General features: G+C 41.0%; 1 protein-coding gene across 3 annotated transcripts in view; it reads left to right on the top strand.

Moving 5' to 3' along the window:
* The first annotated feature begins 12,277 nt into the window (after positions 1–12,277).
* LOC121854727 (sodium-dependent noradrenaline transporter-like) overlaps positions 12,278–23,721 on the top strand; it is a 33,365-nt gene continuing 21,921 nt past the window's right edge. The window contains exons 1-6 of one of the 3 annotated variants that reach the window (XM_042349465.1): positions 12,278–12,692; positions 19,676–19,748; positions 20,014–20,158; positions 20,592–20,726; positions 21,477–21,620; positions 21,892–21,943. In XM_042349465.1, the coding sequence (XP_042205399.1) occupies positions 19,680–19,748; positions 20,014–20,158; positions 20,592–20,726; positions 21,477–21,620; positions 21,892–21,943 (545 nt within the window). In that variant the 5' untranslated portion in view covers positions 12,278–12,692; positions 19,676–19,679. The remainder of the gene's footprint in view (positions 12,693–19,675; positions 19,749–20,013; positions 20,159–20,591; positions 20,727–21,476; positions 21,621–21,891; positions 21,944–23,721) is intronic. The other 2 variants (XM_042349464.1, XM_042349463.1) reach the window with 2 other exon arrangements.

Raw genomic sequence — 23,721 nt, forward strand, 5'->3', positions numbered from 1 at the left:
TATTAGTCTCTCAACTCAACCATCTTTCTAAAGGGAGGGGGGAAATTTGGAGAAGTTTTTCACCAGTTTGGTGGGGAGCAAAGATTCCTCCCACCACCACACAGACACTCAGGTATTCCACAACTTATATTAAGTCAGAAAATGAGTACAGTAAAGCCTCGAATAATTACGTTAATGTGTCCTCCAATATTGCAGTGTAAGGTGAATCGTCTTATCGCGAATCATTAATTACCATTAAAATAAAGCAATAATAATGAGATGCGTTCCCAAATGTGAACTTTTAATATTTTTTGTGTGGCTTTTTACCCTCTTTTTCCCCCCAAAACAATACAATTAATGAAAATTGCAAACTATATTCTTTAAATAATGTTTCTGAATGCACCTTATACAATATAAATGAATAATAATATGGTCACACAAGAGGAGATGGGACGTCATTGTTTTCGTTTGTGTTTACAGCCAGGAGTCCGGGACATTACCCGGTAGTTCGACACGAAAAAATGAAGAAAATAAGACCCTGGTTGTAATTGTAGTAAAATTAATGTAAAAAAATGAATATATATGTTTTAACTAATGTTATTTAATGTAATAGAAGTAGCTAACCAGTAATGGCAAAGAAAAAAAATGAGATGGATTGGGAACGCCAACATATACGTGCACATTTAAGGATACAGGTTGTACCTCTCTAGTCCGGCATTCTGTGGTCCGGAACGATTTTAGTTTGTCCAATAGGTAGATAGGCAGCTTTTTTTTTTTTTTTTTTTTTTTATTTCTCTGAATTATTATTATTATTACAGGAGTATTAAATTTTTGCCCCTCAGGCCCCAATGTGGGTCAGTGACCTATGCCCGGGTGGGCTAATCCCCTTAAAAAAAAAAACAAAGCCGCGGGAAATTAAGGTTTGTTTACATCCGGCAGTTCGGCTGCTCTCTCTCTCTGCTTGTCTATACAGAGTACAACATTTAACCCTTCAATATATATGAGCAGTAAATAAGTGTTGCTTTCATATTCTTATGTAGAGTAATGACGATATGTTTTCACATGTGCGCACTTACATACGCGCAGTCTCACTTTTTTTTTACCATTAATGGTTAGCTACTTATATTGTTCCATTTATTAACATTAAATAACATTACAGGTACTTCAAACAACCATATTAATTTTTTTACATTAATTTTACTACAGCTAAAATCAGGGTCTTATTTTCTTCAGTTTTATATGTAGAACCAATCAGTCACTGGTTTTGTAAGCTTTAACATAAACAATGCCGGCAGCCGTCTCGTCTCCTCTAATATTCCACGTATTATTAATAAATTGTATTGTTAATTTTGCACACACAAACATAAATTCAATAAAAACAAATTCAGAAACATTAATTAAAATATATATGAACAGTAAATAAGTGTTGCTCTCATATTCTTATGTAAAGTAATGACGATATGTTTTCACGTGTGCGCACTTACATACGCGATCTCTCTTTTTTCTTTACCATTATCGTTAGCTACTTCTATTGTTCCATTTATTAACATTAAATAAAATTTCTTAAAACAACCATATTAATTTTACTACAGCTACAACCAAGGTCTTATTTTCTTCAGTTTTATATGTAGAACCAGTCAGTCACTGGTTTTGTAATCAACGAAAACAATGCTGTGTCATTTCCTCGTGTGTTTTAATATTCTACGTATTATTAATGAATTGTATTGCTCATTTTGCACACATAAACATTAATTCAACAGAAAAGACATTCAGTAATAAAAAATAATGAATCTTTTGTACATAAGAGAAATGATGCTGTTTACATGATTATGCACGTCGTCTGCACGTTGGCGGGCCGTTCAAACCCGTCGAAATTCAAGTTTCCGCCGTCAAAATTTTTATATATTTATTTTTTTGTGTGTTCCAATAAAATACGTTAAGAATTAAAAACTCGCGAAATTTGAGAAGCTACTATATGACATTTAACCCTTCAATATGTCTTCAAAGAGACCATGATGCAGAGAAATTGGTGCTAGTGCTTCCAAGCAGAAGCACAAGTCACTATCTATCCAGGAAAAGGGTGAATTTCCATGGTCCGGCAATTTCCATGGTCTGGCAATTTCCATGGTCCGGCACCGGTCAGGTCCCGAGGTTGCCGGACTAGAGAGGTACAACCTGTACCTCGTCATTTATCTTTTTAAGAAATGTACAAAAAGATTCATTATTGTTTATTACTGAATATGTATTTGATTGAATTAATCTTTATATTGTACATGCGAAATGAACAATACAGTGGTCCCTCGGTTAACGAACGCCTCTGTTAACGAAATTTCGGTTTATGAATTACCTTCCATAAGAATCTTCATTTCGGTTAGCGAACAAAAATTTGGTTAACGAAATTCTTACGAAAATGTGTCAACATATTTTGGCTTGCTCACCAGCTGGAAGATTAGTCCGCCAATACAGTAATCGGTTCTAGGGCTTATATTCGTTTCCATTGGAGTAAATATCAAGAAGGTTGTGTCATTCAATATTTTTCCAAGTTTTATATTACAAAATTATTAGTCATTTTAACACTTATTTAACAAAATTGCAGTACAGGGAACTAGTTTTTGGTGAGCCCATCAGCCACTTCACTCACCCACCAAGGCTTCAGTTTGTGTCTCTGTTCAGTGGAGGAAGCATCTTGCTTGTGGGTCTCTTGAACACAGAGTATCTTTACTTTTTTGCAGTACAATTATTGGTCATTCTGAAATTTATTTAACATATTGACAAAATATAGCACAGTGCAGTGTTGATTTAAAGAAAATAATCTTGAATTACACCTAGTGAACTTAAAATTTTATTGGTGAAATGACGGCATCCAGCATGGGTCCCCTGAAAGGTGATTTCTCCTCCATCCCCACTTCCTTCTCTTCTCCCTTCTCTTCCACCCCCACTTCTAATTCCCATCATCATCATCAACCAGGAACCTTCTACATACTCACCTCAAAGTAAGTGTACTGTACTGCATTTTTTTTTTTACTTTGTATGTACTTTTCTGTGAGCTGGAACCAATTACCCAATATCCCATATAAACAATGGATTCGGTTAACGAAATTTTCGGTTAACGAACGACCTTCTGGAACGAATTGTGTTCGTTAACCGAGGGACCACTGTACAATTCATTAACCCTTAGGCCCCGGGTGACGTTCCAGAACGTCCGACTAGCGCACCCCGGGTGACGTTTCAGAACGTCCGCCTATTTTCCCTCCTTTTTTTTTTCTTCCTTGATTTAACCCCACAGGGGGGATACTGCCAGCAGCACCCTAACCCGGGGCTTAAGGGTTAATAATGCGTAGAATATTAAAACACACAAGAGGATAAGAGACGGCATTGTTGTCAGTGTTTACACCCTTAATGTCAGTTATCCACCTGAAACAGAAGAAAATTAGACCCTGGTTGTTGTAAAAGTTAATGTAAAAAATTTGTATGTTTTAATTAATGTTATTTAATGTACAGTAGAAGTAACCACTGATATTAAAGAAAAGGTGACTGATAGTGGAACGCCAACGTATACTTGCGCACTCAAGGAAACATAGTCATTTATCTTAAGAATATGTACAAAAGATTCATTATTGTTTATTACTGAATATGTATTTGATTGAATTAATCTTTATATATGTGAAATGAACAATGCAATTCATTAATAATACGTAGAATATTAAAACACAATAGGAGACAAGACGGCATTGTTTTCGTGAGTGACGATGGTTCTACATAAGAAACTGAAGAAAATAAGACCCTGGTTGTAGCTGTAGTGAACTTAATTTAAAAAAAATTTAATACCTGTATGAATGTTTTAAGTTATGTTATTTAATGTTAATAAATGGAACACTGGAAGTAGCTAACCACTAATGGTAAAGAAATAAAGCGAGACGATTGGGAACACCAACGTATGAACAGTTAAGTCGTACATGTGAAAACATATCGTCATTTCTCTACATATGAATGTGAAAGCAACACTTATTTACTGTTCATATATGTTTTAAATAATATTTACGAATGTAAAACAAAGATTCTACTCACCAATGGTGGTAAGTCTAAAACATAAGGACAGCCAATAAATATTGTGCGAGTTTTTACTCATATTACGAAGTCATCAGGTTCAACTCTGGCTAAAGCTGCAGGTTCAACTCTGGCTGAAGCTATAGCTTTCTATAAAACTGTTACTGAATGTGAAGTTGATATTGAAGCTGCTTATGATGCTGAATTTGATGGTGTAGCTGAAGTTGATGATTTAGGCCTTTGAATAATAAAGCTGTCGAAAGAACCTTGCACAGCTGCTTTCTTTTCTCATTATACATTTTTATGTAGAGGTCATTTGCTTTTATTTAAATTTTAATGCTTTCTTTTGTTAATGGATCCACTTCAGAAAATATGTTCATTGCTTGCTCCATATAATATCCACAGACCTCTCGCCTTTTTCATATCGTTTTAACACATCTAGTTTCTCGTCTCAGCTCATACACTTTCTATTAGCTTTTGAAACAACACTATGATCACTTACTCTCTTGCTCATGCTGAATAGGGATGCAAAAATGCTGTAAGATACGTGCTGTAAGATACGTGAAAACAAAAGGCCCGCCACACTCCGACTGTTGTTTACCACTCATTAGCAAGGCAGCTTCTTTGCGCAAGGCGCTCTTAATTTTTTTTACATTATTTTTTTTTTATAATACATATCAGGATTTAGTTATTATTTATATGAAAATTTTATTTTATTTTATTTTATTTTTATTATATTTTGGTTGTAAATACAAATGAACTAAGGACGTAAATTGAATTGAGCCCTAAATTAACTAGGGTTTTAAATATGAAAAGTTGTTGGTCGAACATTTGTTATCTGAGGCTTTACTGTAGCACACTCAAACCATCTTCAGTTCCCAGTCACCTCTCAGTGGAGTCATGATAATTAACAGGTTAGGTGCCAGAAGACATTATGAACTATCAAATCACAAGTTATAGTTTAATTGGTTATTTAAATAATTTAAATTCTAATTAGTTAAGTTCCAGAGGCCAAAAAGGTACACACATACTGTTCCAAAACTGCTTTAATAAATACTAAATATCATACATAATACAGTACATAAAAAAATACAGTAACACATAGATATTGTACAAAAAGTAGTTCTGTATTGCATTCTATGGGTGACGCCAATACGTCAACATCGAAACAGGCACAGGCTCGGTCTGGCTGGCTGGTCAGCTGTGTGTGATATGTTAACAAAGGCACCAGGAATTTAATACCACACAATAACTCATCTGGGGTTAAGTGTGAGATTATTTCAAGAAAATATATGATTTTACGATAATGTTTTATTAACCTGGCAACAAATGACCCGAAATAATTTGCGAATTATGGTGAAATTGTATATTGTACTGTTATTGTAATGGGGTTGTGGGGGTGACGGAGCTGCCCTGAGTGAAGTCGAGATTTTCCACTCAGTCCAGCCACACCCAGCCACCTTACCTCTCATCTCTCCTACACAGAATTCACTTCCTACTCTTTATTTTTCTTATTTTATAGTTCTACGTCACATAGACAATTGAAGTGACATTTCCACAACTTTTATGGATTATTATGTAAATAAACACTGAGGCAGATTGCTGCTAGGTTGTGAATTATGAATTATGTGACCACAAATTAAAAAGAAAAAAGAAAAGAAAAAAAAGGGTGCAGTTGTCGTAGAGGTACCTGAGAATTGAAGAACGTTAATTGTCGTGACTCCACTGTATTTTGGGATCTTTACATTAAGATAGTTGACTGATACACTGGTCGCCCTCTGGCAGGGTTGCCAAAACATTGGGTTACCAAACCGTTCTGGGCTATGGACAGCCCTCAAAAGGCACGGTAAGACCTTAAATATAGCCCAAATATTATGACTTACAGCCTGCCATTTCACATTCCTATAACAATTAATACAAAATATTACCATCACTAAGGAATTTAGATTTAATTCTGTGGATTAGTGACATGGTTTATCAAGAGAAAAGACGAAATACAAAGAATGAGCACTACTTTACTTACTTTTATCCTCTTCACCACTGATCGGCTCGTTAGCCGCTTGGGCGATCGGTCACGTCTGTTACTCACTATTGGTAAGTACTGGGCATGCACCGGCTCCTGAATGTACCTAAACCTGCTCCAGTGTTGGTCAAGTCTTGTCTTGAAAGAGCTCACACTCACTGCCGTCACAACACTTTCTGGTAGATTGTTCCAAGAGTTCACAACTCTCACTATGAAAAAAATTGCCCTCACAGTTTTCTGGACTTGCGGCTTCTTCAGCCTTGAGCTGTGACCCTTTGTGGGGCAAGCGTCTGCCAGCCCCAGGTAAGGACACTCCGACTTATCATTCTGTCACTTTATGTAACGTGCTGACAAAACCCATGACCCTTCAGGCTTTTACGCTCTTAATGCATTTGTCATAAAGGCAAGGCATGAACTACGCATGCTTCCCAGAAAATGGCTGCTTTGGATCGTTGTGTCGTGGGGGAAGAGGAGGGGAGTGTGGGGAAAGACGACCTCCTTGCCACTCTGTTAAGGCAGCTGGGGCAGTTGAGGAGTGAGGTTGACACTCTAAAGGGGGAAAATGAAGCCCTCAGGACGGAACTCCTTCAGGTAGGTGTCCTGCCTAGCAGGACACCTGCGAAGGAGGAGCAGGCGTGGAGAGTGGTTGTCTCCAAGGGGACTAGGGTCAGGCTCAGGAAAGCTGACCAGGGTGTGGAGTGTAGTAACCCTTACCAGGTGCTACAGGAAGCTGGCGAGGAAGAGAGGAGGCAGGACGGTATGGATCAAGGAGAGGAAATGGCAGTTGTACAAACCCTGCCCACAGGTAAGGTCGTGGTAGTTGGTGACAGCCAGGTGAGGTTTATGGATAGGGCTTTTTGTGTGAGAGATAGGAAACGTAGGACTAGGGTGTGTTTTCCTGGGGCTGGGATAGGGCATGTAGCCGAGAGGTTAGACAGGGTTTTGTCAGGGGAGGGTACCAATCCAGTAGTGTGTCTTAGTGTGGGAGGAAACGACATAGGTAAGGTTAGGAGTGAGGAACTTTTCAAGAGGTATAGGGAGGCGCTGAGGAAGATTAGAGATAGGGGAGGGATCCCGATAGTATGTGGTGTCTTGCCTAGAAGAGGGGTTGGTCGTGAATGGCTGTCCAGGGCAATTGCTATAAATTGCCGACTGGAAAAACATTGTGCAAACAATGGTTGGGCTTTCATTGATAACTAGCGATTCTGTGACTATACTGTCGCCAATTACTGATTAAGAGGACAAGGGCAAAAAACAGGACAGAAAGTAGGTTTAAATGTATATTATACAAGCAATGAGGCAGTTCAAAAAAGATATAAAGTCTTTAAACTGCTAAGGAACCTTATAGATGCGGTGGAGACTGCGTGGGGCGGAGTAAACAAAGTGAAAGAACTACAGAATAGTGTTAGGAATGATGACAAAACTAGAATTAGACGAGGTTTAAAAACTAAACTACATTGAGGAGGACTCAAAAACCACATTAGCAAATGTCATGCTCACAGCGAACAGTAGAAGTATGAGAAACAAAATGGATGTTGGGCCTTGGTATGTACCGAAAAATCGATATAATTGCATTCTACTGAAACATGGATCAACCTAGACACCGTGAGTTACCAGTGAATGCCGTGCAGGTTACAAACTGTTCCATGCGATAGGCAGACCAGGAAGGAGGCGGAGTAGCAATCTATGTAAAGGATATCTGGTATGAAATAAATAAGGAAAATAAAAACTAGAAGATAAGAAACAATTTGGATAGAGATTAGCGACGATGGAAAATTAATCACAGGAAGTAATATAGACCCCCCAATCTTGATAAGCGTCAATGAAGCGACTTATCTGGGATGAAATCTTGGGCTTCCATACACAATAAAGTCTGTATAATTAGGCTTTAACCTTGGCAGATCGTTGGACTGACATACGGGTAATAACTCAGAATCACAAGTTTTCTCCGAGACTGATCAGGACTGTTCCTAAGTCAGCAATATAACCAGACCCCTGCGGGTAATAATATACTGGACTTAGTTCTGTCGGTAAACCTCATTAACAATGTCGGGGTGGGGAGCAGACTTGCAAACTAGCGATCCTAAAGAATTCGATTCAGTTAGATTTTCAGGGCGGAGCGTGAAAATTCCACTAAAGTGCCAATTTCGAAGGAGCAAACTTTGAAAAGGCAGTTTAAAACTGGCTGAGAAGGGTATACAGCAACTGTGAACCTGACAGATGACACCGACCTGATAACAAGATCTGAGATTGCCGAGTTCCACGACAATTTAAATAGTGAGGTTACTTAATGCAAAAGGCAGAACATACCATACAAAAAACTCCAGATCAGACAACAATGACCTAAATGGGTAGAAATAATTATTTAAAAGAACATCATTGGCCAAAGGAAGGCTATAGGTAGAAGGATAAATGGTGAAATTCATAAGACTATTATAAGGGTATTGGCGGTAGGGGTTAAAACCGAGATAAGGAAAGCAAAAGAGGAATAATGAGGTAAGGATAGCAAGGAGGCGAAGACAAACCCCAAAGGATTCTAAATGTATCAAACTAAAACACGAGAAAAGATTGGACCAATACGGTCAGACTCCGGCGAGCTCACTGATAACGACGGAGAAATGAGCAATAATTTGAATAAATATTTTTCAACAGTTTTCACCACCGAAAATTTAAACATGATACCCGAGGCACCAACTCTATTCAGAGATAGTGAAGAAAACAAATTAAGTGAGATAGTAGTGACTAGTAACGATGTTAGTAAGCAAATAGACAAACTAAAGCCTAATAAGTCACCTGGTCCCGATGAGATATTTGCCAGAGTATTAAAGGAATGTATGGAAGAGCTTAGTATGCCCTTAGCAAAGTTGTTTAACATGTCCTTAAAAACAGGTGTAGTACCAGAATCCTGGAGGATAGCAATGTAATACCGATTTTCAAGAAGGGGGATAGATCACTATCCTCTAACTACCGCCCAATCAGTCTAACATCAATAGTAGGCAAATTACTGGAAGCAATCATTTCAAACTCTATTCGAAATCACCTGGAGAAGCACCGATTGATCAATGATTCCCAGCATGGCTTCACAAGTGGACGTTCTTGCCTAACTAATCTATTAACATTCTTTTCATCAGTTTTCGAATCGGTGGACGAGGGGCACAATTATGATGTGGTATATCTCGACTTTAGCAAAGCCTTCGACAGAGTCCCCACGAAAGACTAATTAGAAAGGTAGAAGCTCATGGCATCAAAGGTACATCCTTAAATGGATTAGGGCATGGTTACAGGACAGGAAACAGCGAGTGAGCATTAACGGCACTAAGTCCCATTGGAGCAACGTCACAAGTGGAGTTCCCCAAGGCTCAGTACTTGGACCATTATTATTTATTATATACATAAACGACATAGATATCGGCATTGACAGCAACATAAGTAAATTTGCTGATGACACTAAAATAGGACGTGTTATCAAATCTGACGAGGACTCGGCAAAACTAAGGAAGATCTAAACAAATTTTTCCAATGGTCTGAAAAATGGCAGATGAAATTCAACGTCGACAAATGTAAAGTACTCAGTATAGGAGATGTAAACAGGGAACCAGGTACCAGATGAACAACGATGCCATAGAGAAATCCGACTGCGAGAGAGTTAGGAGTAATGATAAGTAGGAACCTTAAGCCAAGTAAACAATGTGTTTTTGCTCGTAACAAGACTAATAAAGTACTTGGGTTCATACAAAGGAGTGTTAGTTACAAGACTAGCGAGGTCATCCTAAAACTGTATCTTGCTCTTGTGAGACCACACCTGGATTACGCAGTTCAGTTCTGGTCACCGTATTACAGACTGGATATAGAATCCTTGGAAAGAATTCAGAGGAGAATGACAAGACTAATCCCGGGCATTAGGAACCTTGAGTATAGAGACAGGTTAAAGCATCTTAATTTGCACTCCCTTGAGAGACGTAGAGCGAGGGGCGACCTGATAGAGGTGTATAAGTGGAAGGCAGGGCTAAACAAAGGGGACATTACAAAGGTACTCAAACTATCCAACCAGGAGCGAACTCGTAACAATGGTTTTAAATTAGACAAGTTTAGATTTAGGCGTGAAATAGGTAAACACTGGTTTGGAAACAGAGTAGTGGATGAATGGAACAAGTTACCAAATATCATCATTAACTCGAATATGCTGAATTGCTTCAAACATAGGTTGGATGCTCATATGAGCAATAGGGGTTGGGTGTAAACGGGACTGCCCAGTATGGGCCAACAGGCCCGCTGCAGTTTCCTCCATTCTTATGTTCTTATGGGCGCTGTAAACGCTTTTGTGCTTCACCTTGCACAGGATGTAAGGGGTTGCCCAATAAACTAGCCCCCTTGGGGGCAATTTAAAAAAATCTCGACTGAGTAGTGCCCCTTGAGCTGTTTATACACCTCAATTAGGTCGCCCCTTGCCCGTCTGTAGTATAAGTTAGTCAAGTTCAGGCGCTCCAATTTCTCAGGGTAGTTGAGGTGCCAAAGTGCAGGCACCAGTCTGGTGGCCCTCCTTTGAACATTTTCAACCAACTGACAGTCCCTAGCATATCTTGGGGACCAGACAGGGTATTACTCCAGATGGGAAAGCACTTCACTCTTGAAGATCGTTACGAGGGACGGAACGTCTAGATATCTGAACGACCTTCTTATAAGACCCAATAATTTATTTGCCTAATTTACCTTCTTCTCGCAATGGCCCGAGGACTTCAGCTCATTGTCAACATACACACCTACTGTAGGTCCTTCTCACATTCAGTCTCAAGTAGTGCAGTTTCTTCATCCCGTTGGGACATATGATACGCCTCCTTCCGCCAAAACCAAAATAAACTTCAATTTTCTTTGGAATGTTTATACTAATATGAAATTTTATGTATGGACAGCTAATATCCATTGAATTGGTTTATGTACTTGGTAATATTAATTTATTCAAAATAGTATTACTGTGTTGCTTAGCAAAGCACAATTAATTATCAATTCAATTTCAATTTCAATGGTTTATTCCTTGATAGAGGAAGCGGGATCCTAGTGCTGTCACTAGGTACCCCTGTACAATGACACCAGAAGCATCTGGCAAGCAGGGCCGGCGCTACCCACTAGGCGAACTAGGCGATCGCCTAGGGCGCCAACATCTGGGGGCGCCACAAATTCAGGGCAAACTTGGATAAAATTAAAAATGAAGGGAAAACTGTGGTGGACACTGTGGTGGAGGCGTAGAGGGTCGGAGCAGGATGTTAGAAGGGTGGGGGATCGGAGGGAGGCGAGGGTAGGTAGACGGTAGCCGACTGTGTTTTCTTTTTTAATATTATTCGTTAACCCCCCGGAGGGACTAACCCGGGTCCTTATCTTTGGCGGCCTGGAGAACTGTCGAGCAGTGACCTGAAGGCTGACATCTGAGGAACCCTTCTCCCAACCCCACCATCCCCTCCCCTCCCTTACTGCCAGGGCGGCTGAGCCGCCCCTTCCCTGTCTTTGTCGGGATGAGGCAAGGTTACCTGACCTCTGAAGTTTACGTCAAGAATTTATTGACTTAATGTAATAACAATAATTGGTTATTTGCATGGGTGAAGTAATAAAGCCACAAGATGAAAACAATGTAGTAATGGATTACTGTACCTACATTAGCTTATCAAAACTTTCAAGGGGGCGCACATCTAAAGGCTTGCCTAGGGCGCCAAATCATCTTGCACCGGCCCTGATGGCAAGTGTGACAAGTATATACAGTATAAATATTATAAAGGGGCTTACTAAAGCCTAAGGAAGGAAGGATATTCCTTTAACACATAATTAATATTATTTACAAAATATCTGGTCAGTATTGGGAGGATCATCGTGTCTCCGTCAGGGGGTCGTGGAGTGGTGGTCCAGCAGGCGTCACGGAAGCGTTGTGTGTGGGGACATCTTAGGAGGTAGTGAATAAGGGTGCTGCTGTTGGGTCTTCTGCATAATGCACAAGAGCGTTGCTCAGGGGATGCGGGGATACCAATCTCCCAAGCAAAGTCATACCCAATGATGATACGGGCAGCAATCACGTCCCCTTTCCGCGACCCTTTCCCATAGACGTACGAGAGGTCAGGAAGTTTACGGAGGACATCGTACCAGGTGGGCGGGGAGTCCAGGGGGATGGCTGCTTCCCGAGCTTCTCTCTGTTTGCGGCAATTAATTATCTAATATTTATTTACAGAGCCGATCAGCCGAGAAGGTTGGACAACTACAGCTGGCTCGCCCCAACTAGTGACGTCACAGCTAATCACAGAGCATTTCGCAGTCACGTGACTTTTTAGCAACTTTAACCCTTATTGCCATAGTGAATTTAAGCGTTTTCTTTACCCAATGACCTGCCATCTTACGAAAAAATTCCGACCGACTACTCGTACATTGGACGGGCAAGTCGCGAGTTTGGCAACACTGCCCTCGGTTCACCACAAAGGAACTCCGACTGTGGTAGCATGACGTCATTGAATGGGGCGGAGCTAAAGTTTATGACGTTACTGTTACTCGGTTACTTTGAGTCTGTCAGCTCTGTCCTTTGTATTAGTCTGTATTTACCTTGGGATAGAGCAACGCGAAGTCCAGTCTTCTCGGTGTGAGACCACTCTCGTATATCTGCTTTTCGGTGAGTACAAATACACTCATTTGTAGGTAGTAGGTAGCTACCAAGCAGGGAGGTACTACCGCCTGGTAAGATATTGGAAACATAATGTGTTGTCTAATGGTAGATCTTGCTGCCATCTGGCATGATGAAAATTGTGACCAAGTCCCAGGTTGCTGCTGACTTTCTGCCTCATTTACACAATTGTAGGGCCTCATTTGTTTCTCTTACCATTGACAACACAACATACATATAATATAATGTTTCTCACTCTTGTTCTTTTTTTTCTTTTTTTTTTCTTTGTGGTTCTTTATTATTATTATTATTATTATTATTATTATTATTATTATTATTATTATTATTATTATTATTATTATTATTTTAATATTCCCCCCCAGGGCCCAATGTGGGCCAGTTTCTTCCTATCGTTGCCGCGGACCTCGGTTTATTATATACGTAGTTTCGTGTACATTACATTACTCACCAGCAGGTCTAGTTCTATGTAGACCTAGCATTACTCTTCCGTCCCTTGAGTGGTAGCTTTAAAAGGAGAGCGGGGTGAAGATCAAGGATGCGACGTTTAAACACAATAATTATAGGTAAGTCAAAATCTTGGATTCTCCTGAATAACATTGCCGGTAATGAACTCAATGATCAGTCATTGTTGGTAGAATTTTTTTGGGGGGATCTTTAAGGTGAAGTCTTGTCACTGCAATAAGTATAATGTCATAAGGTGAGAGATTTTCTTAACTTGTAAAGCTTACACTCACTAAGCTCTACAAGTGTGTCCTGTCTGCGGTGTTCTCTGAGTCGTATGCTCTAAAGTTCTTATTCATAAGACTAAACCCTAGTCTGTGTTTGCAGAATCACGGTATTCCCTCCTAGTCAGTAGTTGGTCGGCTTTATAATGTTTGGTGTTCTCGCATGGCGATTAATAGTTCCACTACTTTTTACACTCGTCAGTTTACGTTAGTGATTGGTATGGTGGTTGGTGGAATAAATTATCTCCCATTGTAGCTTACAGTGGTGATGGGGTGGAGGATGGTGATGACGTGAAGGATGAAGTTAGGGTGAGGGATGGTGTTAAGTGAAGAACGATAGTGGGGTGGAGGATGGTGTTGGGCGGAATAGTAATGGTAGAGAGGAGGTGGTGGTCCGCTCGGGGAATTTCTTGGAATTCCCCGCCTTGGAAGATATTTTCCTACTTTATCTCCCTGTTCTCTGTTAGGTACTGTTGGCAAGTACTGGGCACGTGCTGGCCCCAAAATATATATGTATGTACACCCACTAAAAATTATTTGGCACCCGTGTCATATTGTATCACGCCGTAAAGGTGCCGAATAATTTTTAGTGGGTGTACATGTATGTATCTTGCATGTATACATGTGTGTGTGCGTGTGTGTGTACAACTATCATGTACACCCACTAAAAAATTATTCGGCACCCTTACGGCGTGATACAATATGACACGGGTGCCGAATAATTTTTAGTGGGTGTACCTGCACCAGTGTTGGTGCAGTTTGTTCTAATAACGTATAATTCTTACCCCAGAAAAGTTAGCTCTAACAATTTTCTAAACTCGTGGCTTCATCACCCTTAAGCTGTGACCCCTAGTGAGGCAGCCAACCATCAGATCCAGGTATGAACATTCGACTGACTGGGTAATGACATCAGAAGTGTTTATAGTTTTCAATGAAATCACCCTTGCCCGTCTAGAGTACAAGCTAGGCAACTGCAGGCGCTCCATTTTCTGGGTAACAGAGGTTCCGTAGTGCAGACACAGTCTGGCGGCCCTGCTTTAGACATTTTCAACATACCACGGTCCACTGGTATGCTGCCCATTCTGGGTTCACTAATCCCAAGGCGATAACTTAACTTTACTCTTAATTTTAAGGTCGCTGCTACCAGACCCCCTGGACAGTGTGTAGCTTGTTGCTGGCAGAGCAAGCCAGGCATGAGTGTATGTTTGCATTCATCAAACCAATGATGGGAGTAAGGGTGAAACATCATTCATAACTTAACTAATTTATTTTCAACTAAAAAATAGTGCATTCAGTTACAATACAAAAAATAGTGACCTTCATCAAAATTACTTTTATTAGGTTCATTACACTTCACACCAGTACACGACCTTCTCCAAATGAACTAATTAAAATCTTCAATCTTCATAACAAATCATTGACCTCCTTACCTCGGTCATTATTTCTTACCATAGCGCCCAACACATCAGATTGCACCCACAGTAATATAGCACCACATATCAGGTACACTCCACACCTACAAGTATGGAACTCCTCGGTATTATCCAGGTAAACATGATAGGTACCCCTCTCACACTCTACTCGTGCTAGGTAGATGTGATAATGTGATACTTCCCAGGGTAGTTATACCAGGACTATTTCAGCGTCCGGTATCATGGGGTCGCTTAAGTGGCGACCGCGAATCATCCCATATAATACAATCATTGTATTCTGTCCTATATGGTGATATGTGGGATGTCCAGGGGTCTTAAGGGAGATTGCAGGGTGGCCAACAGCGTTCCCCACAGTAACACGTGGGTGCCTCACAGGTGGGCGATGATGGCTGGGCTGTGCATTTCTCCGACTCCCTCGGGATGACCTACGCTCTCGGCGTACACCTGCGAGGGTGAAAAGGGACGCCCGACTGATTATAATGCCTGACTGGCTTTTATATCCCTGCACACTATTACAACTAGCATTTCACTTGATACATTAGGGAAGCTTAAGAAAATTGTCAAGGCAAACTTTTTTGGAGTGAGAGTTGTAAACTCTTGGGGTGTGACGGCACCGAGTGTGAGCTCATTAAAGACTACACTTGACCAACGGCGCAGTTTCAAATAAATTATGGACCCAACAGTGTGTAACAGAGACGCAACCAAGGAAAGTATATAGGACGTGATCGTCCATCCAATCGGCTAACAGGCCGATAAGTGGTGAAGAGGACAAGTATTGTACCGTAATTATCACTCCAAACTGCTCTATCCCCACCATGACCACTTTTAAAGTCTCTTTTAATTGTCCCTGGGTAACAACAGTCTCTGTACCACTCATAGGTAGCACAAAAAAGTAGTGAGGTCATAAGGGGATTTATTGCACAGTGAAGAATAAAAAAAGACGAGGTACAGTACAGCTATAGCATTCTGTGGACCTTATCCACATTATCCCAGACGAACTGTTTTGTTATAGACTCCGGCAAGTGATTGCCGGCACCTTCGTGCCCAGTGAAAGTTTGAACGCTCGTGCTTGGCTAGCGTACAGCGAATGAGGGTGCGCCAAGTCCGTAAACTTGCATGGTTAATTAAGGTGCACCAAGTCCGTAGACTTGCATCGTTTTCCATCGTAAATAAAATAGTTAATTAATGCCTTCCTAAAGAAACCATCGACATGGGACCAGGTTTGTTCCACTCTACGAATTTTTTGCGATTTTTCCACCAAGTTTTATGAAAAACGATTGTGCCGTTTCGGCTGCCCAGAACACACACACACACACACACACCTAGTCCTATAGTATATTACCTGACCATTGTGGACCTGGTCTCACCGTCCTCTGTGTATATACACCTTGTTTTGTACTTCTCTTTAGTCTGTACTCACCCCTGAAGATGTGAATTACACGAAAGGGCTTGGGAACTTCGTGTTTTCTTCTTTCCTTGTGGTTATCAGCATATAGTATATTACAGGGGTTTTCAAACTATGGGTCCCGACCCTTCAGTGGGTCGCGAAATAAATAAACTGGGTCGCAAAATAAAAATGGGTTGTGAAAATAAATAAGAAAAAATAAATAAAATGGGTCGCGAAAATAAATAAGAAAATAAAAATAAATGCACCATAATTTAGGCTTGGTTATTGTAATGTACACTCCACAGTCTAGGAAGCGACTGCAAGGAGAGCATTTCCTGATTCTTTCTTTACCTCTCATGTCATCCGTTTTGCGCATTTAATGTTATTGCACTTAGGTTTAATGGGTCGCAATTCAAATTGTTGTTCTGGCTGTGGGTCGCACCCTGCACCCTGCCCGCGCCGCTTCCTGCGTAAATGACCAAATTTACCGCGTAAATCAAGCATCCCTCTTCTGGCAAAGTACCGCATAAATGACAAAACGCGTAAACCAAAACCGCGTAAATCCAGACTCAGCTGTGTATATATATATATTTATATATATGTATATATATATATATATATATATATATATATATATATATATATATATATATATATATATATATATATATATATATATATATATACGTTATGCAGAAGACCCGACAGCAGCACCCTTATTCACTACCTCCTAAGATGTCCCCACACACAACGCTTCCGTGACGCCTGCTGGACCACCACTCCACGACCCCCTGACGGAGACACGATGATCCTCCCCATACTGGCCAGATATTTTGTAAATAATATTGATTATGTGTTAAAGGAATATCCTTCCTTCCTTAGGCTTTAGTAAGCCCCTTTATAATATTTATACTGTATATACTTGTCACACTTGCCAGATGCTTCTGGTGTCATTGTACAGGGGTACCTAGTGACAGCACTAGGATCCCGCTTCCTCTATCAAGGAATAAACAATTGAAATTGAAATATATATATATATATATATATATATATATATATATATATATATATATATATATATATATATATATATATATATATATATACTGCAGATATAATTTTTTTTTTCGGGGATTAGCCCACCCGGGCACAGGTCACTGATCCACATCGCGGTCTGGGGTGCGAAAATGTAATAATAATAATAATAATAATAATAATAATAATAATAATAATAATAATAATAATAATAATAATAAAGAAATGCAAAAAAAAAAATTAAGTGAGAAGCAATACAAGTACAGTATGTTGTGTTGTCAATAGTACGAGAAACAATTGAGACCCTGCAAATGTGTGTAAATGAGGCAGAAAGCCAGAACAGCAACCTGTGACTTGGTCACAATTTTTGCGATGCCATATGGCAGCAGGGTCTACCACTTTACCATTAGACAACACATTGTGCTTCCAATATCTTCCCAGGCGGTAGTACTGTAGTGGATTCCTCCCCTTCAAACGCTGTTTGTCGCTGAGTAGCCGACCCCGCGAATTCCCCAGTATATGCCTCGTGGTCTAGGTCAACCAGCGCCGCCTTACATGACGGAGGTCAACTATTAAGCCACGCCTACCTCCGCTATATAAGACCTGACCTCGTGGTGACCTACCTCTTTCTACCTACACCAACCAGCAAGCAACATCTCCTCCTCCTCCTGCCTGGCGGCCCTCGCTCCCGCCGGCGAGCATGGCGACCCACAAGCTGGTCCTCCTCAGAGCACCCTCACCAACCAGCTCTCTCTACTCAACGCTTGTAACCACGCTGCCACTTCCCAGCACCAAGCTGCACTGTACATCCAATACAATATGTATACAGAGAGCACATTGTGAGTTTCCTTTCTCCATCCCATCCTGAGTGTGAACCAAATCACCCGTACCCCACAAATAGTAACCCCGGAGTGACACTCACACAGGATGGAGGAGAAACCGATCACTCTCCCAGTTTTCAAGCAATAAGGAAGACTGGCTTATCCAGACAGAGGCAGCTCTCATCGGCTCTACAGCTACTGTCTCTACACCGTAGGTTAGACACCCTAGAGCAGCTCTGCTTCTCTAAGCAGACACCAGCTCCTCTTCCTGCCTCAAGCACCACGTTCTACCGACCCCAGCACACCCGTCCTGCCTCAGACGCGCACCCGGCCCAGCAGTACCCCCTGCCACTGTCCTGGACCCTCCTCCTGATGCGGACCCTCCTCCTGATGCGGACCCTCCTCCTGATGCGGACCCTCCTCCGCTCCTGCCTGGCAGCCCCTGCTCCCGACGCGGCCCATGTGCCTGAGTGCGGCCCCACACACCGTTTTTTTTTCCCTCAGGTACTCCCTGCTACTGTCCTGCACCCTGCTGCTGTCATGCACCCTGCTGCTGTCATAGACCCTCTTCCTGATGCAGCCCCTTCTCCTGACCCAGACCCACACACCCCAGCAGGCGCATCTGAGGACTCTGTACCTGTCGCGAGGGAAGCACAACATTCATCGCCTCCACAACCCTCCTTCTCCCTCTTTTCTCCCACAGATCTCGTGTATCTAAACAGAGTTGCCCCCCCTAGCGGCCGGCTCATCCACGCCCTCGCCGTTATGGCTCACATGTGGCATGCACCGCCCGTTCTGCCTCACATGTGCCATGCAACCCTGCAGACAACAAGTCTCCTACACCGCCTGGAGGGAAGGGGGAGTATTGTAGTGGATTCCTCCCCTACAAACGCTGTTTGTCGCTGAGTAGCCGACCCCGCGAATTCCCCAGTGTATGCCTCGTGGTCTAGGTCAACCAGCGCCGCCTTACATGACAGAGGTCAACTATTAAGCCACGCCTACCTCCGCTATATAAGACCTGACCTCGTGGTGACCTACCTCTTTCTACCTACACCAACCAGCAAGCAACACCTCCTCCGCCGCTGCCTTGCGGCCCTCGCTTCCGTCGGCGAGCATGGCGACCCACAAGCTGGTCCTCCTCTGAGCACCCTCACCAACCAGCTCTCTCTACTCAACGCTTGTAACCACGCTGCCACTTCCCAGCACCAAGCTGCACTGTACATCCAATACAATATGTATACAGAGAGCACATTGTGAGTTTCCTTTCTCCATCCCATCCTGAGTGTGAACCCAATAACCCGTACCCCACAGTACCTCCCTGTTGGGTAGCTGCCTACTACTTACGACCTAACAAGTTACCATTAAGCAAGTATAACATTTGGCTTTTATGCTTTTGTTCCCACATTATATCCTAATTATTTTATTTAAGTTTTCCTACACAGCATTTGTTTATAGAGCTTCACTTAGTAATTAGCAACTAATATAATGTTAAGGATACGTAGAATTGGTCGGAACTGACTTGGTAATTAAATTCTTCATATTATTATATTTCTTTTTGTTATGTATACAGCAAGATGTTGGCAGAGGTGGAAGACCCAACTTCACCCCATGGCAATGGAAGCAGGTTCATCAGGGGCATTAAGGTAGGCCTTTTCCAAGTCGTTCATTATACAGTATACGGCACAAATGCTGAAAATTTAATCATTAAATCCTTCCTTATTCTCAGACCCTATGCACACATTTTCTGTCATCCTTATTTATCATTACACAGGTCTTCTCTTTCGAACATTTTTCTTTGACATACTGCTCTGTACCAGGTATTCACTCTAGCTTACCCTCTCCTCTCATGAAGTTAACACACACACACACACACACTTCCCTCAAGTAATTCATTGGTCACTTTTGCAGTACCTGTTGGCATATTTGCTGGGACCAGTACCTGAAAGAGACACCTGGCATAACAATGTGGAGGGGATACTCAGTCACATTGGCTATGTTGTTGGGCTGGGAAACATGTGGCGTTTTCCATACTTTTGTTACAAGCATGGTGGAGGTAAGTTCAACAGAGGGTGATGATGAATATGATGCTTGGGAGTGAGGATATCAGCATTTTATATACTGTACCTGTATTTATTATTGGGGAAGTGATCAGCGATTCCAAATTTTATTTATGTACAGATATTGCACTAATTTTGTGGGATTGCTTGTGTTAGGTTTGGGTTTAATAACTTGAGTTAAGTTTGGTTAATTTTTAGATCACGGTTGGGGTGGGTTAGGTTAAGTTAATTTGTTACATAAAGTTAGATGTAGGTTTGGTTAGATTTCTACCATTAAAATGTTTTCTTGGTGTAAATTAACTTAATAAGATTTTAATGTAAATGCTCTTTGTGAGGGTCAGTTTCTTAAATATTTTAGTCTTTTGTGAGGTTGGTCAGTTATAAAATGGAAGATTATGCAAACTATTATAACACCAGCGTGTCCCACAGCAACATTCTTCATCCCGTACACTGTGTTCCTCCTGGTGGTTGGTTTGCCAGAGTTTTTTATGGACGTCTCTCTGGGTCAGTACCTGAGCCTTGGACCCACACATGTATATTCCTACATGGCTCCCATTTTTTCTGGTAAGTCATCAAATCCTTCTCATTGTGAACTCAAATGCATTTGGCCTCTAAAAGTTCCAACCATAACAGAAATATCGCAAGTTAGAGGAGAATTCAAAAAGTTTTCCATATCATGTGTATATAAACAAGATACAGTACTAATATCATTTATCCACTTGTACATGAAAATTGAAAACAAATATTTTCATACAGTCCAGTTTCTTACCTTTAAATTTCAAAGAAATCATCCTCAGTCACTTTTGGAGTAAGAGGTGTGAGCTCTTGGATAAAACCTGACAGCAAAGTTGTGAGAGCCCTAAGTCCAGGTTTGACAAACACTGGAATGTGTTTAGGTATATTCCAGACCATTTGTATACCCAGTAATTGCAAACTGTGCAACAGAAAACTGAACAACCAACTAATTGGTTAGTAAGCTGAGAAGTAGCAATGGATAGATATAGTTTATAGTTTTATATGGTTTGAATGAAATTACTCATACATATAATTTTGGGGGGTGAACAGTTAAAAGTGGATAGAATTAGAGTGTATGAAATGGTTTCCTGTACCTAAGGAACTGTTGGTTCTCATAAAAGAAGACAGAACATATGGCATTTGAATGTGATACAGTACTGTACAGGTACCTAATAATTTGGCCTCAATGATTTTTTAGCCTGTTTAGGTTTAGCTAGGAAACTTCTTGATTGATACATCTTAGGCTAAAACTAGATTCATGAATAAATTAAAGGTAAAATATCCTTGTGTGTGTGTCAGGGCTGGGCTGGGCCATGGTTGCTATGTCTCTGGTGGTGAGCGTTTACTACATTGTGGTGCTCGGTTGGACGCTCTACTACCTGTTCCTCTGCTTCCAGCCAACACCTCCCTGGAGTCGTAACAGCATCGAGTATAGTCTTCCAGGTGAGGAATCATCAGCAATATTACTGTACAGGGTATATATAAATATTAAAGGACTATGCAGCAGTTAAAGCTACAAATAATGCTCCCGGAAAGTGAGCAGTGGTTGTCTCCTGGCAGTGCACGTGGAGTTCTGCACTGGCAAATACCTCTACCAAGATCGTCTTTAAATGGAAATGAATTTTGTGAATATTTTGTTAATTTTTTATATAAAAGAGAAAGTGGATAAAGATATACTGGTAATTGAAGTGTCCTCAAGTATTTTGTTTTTCAGACTCCCAGATGGTAGACAACATTACCTATGTGGCCAGCTGGAAGTTTTTCAGGTGAGTCAACAATTGGTTGTTTCTCAAAAGTCAGTTACAATATTTAATTTTTTAACAGTCAATCACATGTCAAAATATCAATAACACTACTTGTTGCTCAATAGTCTACAATTTGTTTCTCCATAGTCACCATTCTCTTCCTTCATAACATTCAATCACTTATTCCTCAGTAATTTTTCTTTACTTACTTTACTTTATCATCTTCACCACTTATCAGCTTACTAGCCAGTAGGGTGGTTGATGAGTTCTCTGTCATGCACTGTTGATACCCAGTGTGCATATACGGGATCTTTTTAAAGTGCCTGACCATGTGCCAGTGTTAGTCAAATCTGGACTTAAAGAAGCTCACACTTGGTGCTGCCACAACCGTCTCTGTCAGCTTATGCTCAGTGTTCATAACTCATACTTCAAAGTTAGATCTGACAATTTTCTGTAGTGATAGTTTCCTTAATTTGAGGCTGTGACCTCTAGTGGTATAATCTGGTGGCCATCTGCTAACTCCAGTCTCATACACTTGACTAAGTGATGCCTTTTAAGATGCATATAAACTTATATTAGATTGGCGCATGCCCTTTTATAGTAGTACAGTATAAATAGACAGTTGAAGACATTTTAATCTCTTTTGGTAAGTGGGATGTATGAGTGCTGGCACCAGTTTGATGGCTCTTCTTTTGATGTTCTCAATAAATTTGCATTTTTTGGCACATCTCAGAGAGCAACCAGAATTAAAGTTCTTAAAGCGACCATCTATGCATGTGTAAGATCTTTGTTTAAGGCTCCGTTATTTTTTTTCATAATTTTTTTTTTAATTTACGTTCTTATAATAATCCAAGAACTTGAGTTTGTAATCACTTTAAGCACTTAAATCTATCTCTCATCAAGTTTGAGTTAAAGAATTGTCTTTGTTACATTTGGACAAATACTGTACTGTGATATACCCTCTTACTAATGGTTTAATTTCAGTGCGTCCATTTGCATTTCGAAATATTGAAAGTCAGCATCCATTTCCTTGATCACTCCTGAGGTCAACAAAGATCTTCTTGTAGAGTTTCGCAGTCAGTCTCTTGTTTCTCAATGTCAGTCGTTTCTTTATGCGAGTTCAAAGGAGGGCCACCAGACTGGTGCCTGCACTTCGGCACCTCAGCTACCCTGAGAGATTGGAGCGCCTGAACTTGCCTAGCTTATATTACAGACGGGCAAGGGGTGACCTAGTTGAAGTGTATAAGCACTCAGGGGGCACTACTCAGTCGAGTGTCCTTACTTGGAGCTGGCGGACGCTCGCCCCACAAGGGGTCACAGCTCAAGATTGAAGATGCCGCAAGTCCAGAAAACCGTGAGGGCAAACTTTTTCGGAGTGAGAGTTGTGAACTCTTGGAACAATCTACCAGAGAGTGTTGTGACGACACCGAGTGTGAGCTCTTTCAAGACAAGACTTGACCAACACTGGAGCGGGTTCAGGTACATTCAGGAGCCGGTGCATGCCCAGTATTTGCCAACAGTGCGTGACAGAGACGTGACCGATCGCCCGGGCGGATAGTGAGCCGATCTTTTGGTGAAGAGGATAAATGAAAAGGAAAACTGCTCAGAGACGTGACCGATCGCCCAAGCGGCTAACGAGGATAAAAGAAAAAAAAAAGGGTGATTGTCACTCCACGAATAACTATAGACCAGTGAGCCTAACAAGCATAATATTTAAAGTACCCTGTACAGTACTTGAGAGCATTATAAGAGATGCCATGATGGAGCTTCTACTACGAAACAACCTCGTAAATAATTGC

The sequence above is a fragment of the Homarus americanus genome, unplaced genomic scaffold (genome assembly GCF_018991925.1).
Source record: "Homarus americanus isolate GMGI-L3 unplaced genomic scaffold, GMGI_Hamer_2.0 scaffold53233, whole genome shotgun sequence".
Classification (NCBI taxonomy): domain Eukaryota; kingdom Metazoa; phylum Arthropoda; class Malacostraca; order Decapoda; family Nephropidae; genus Homarus; species Homarus americanus.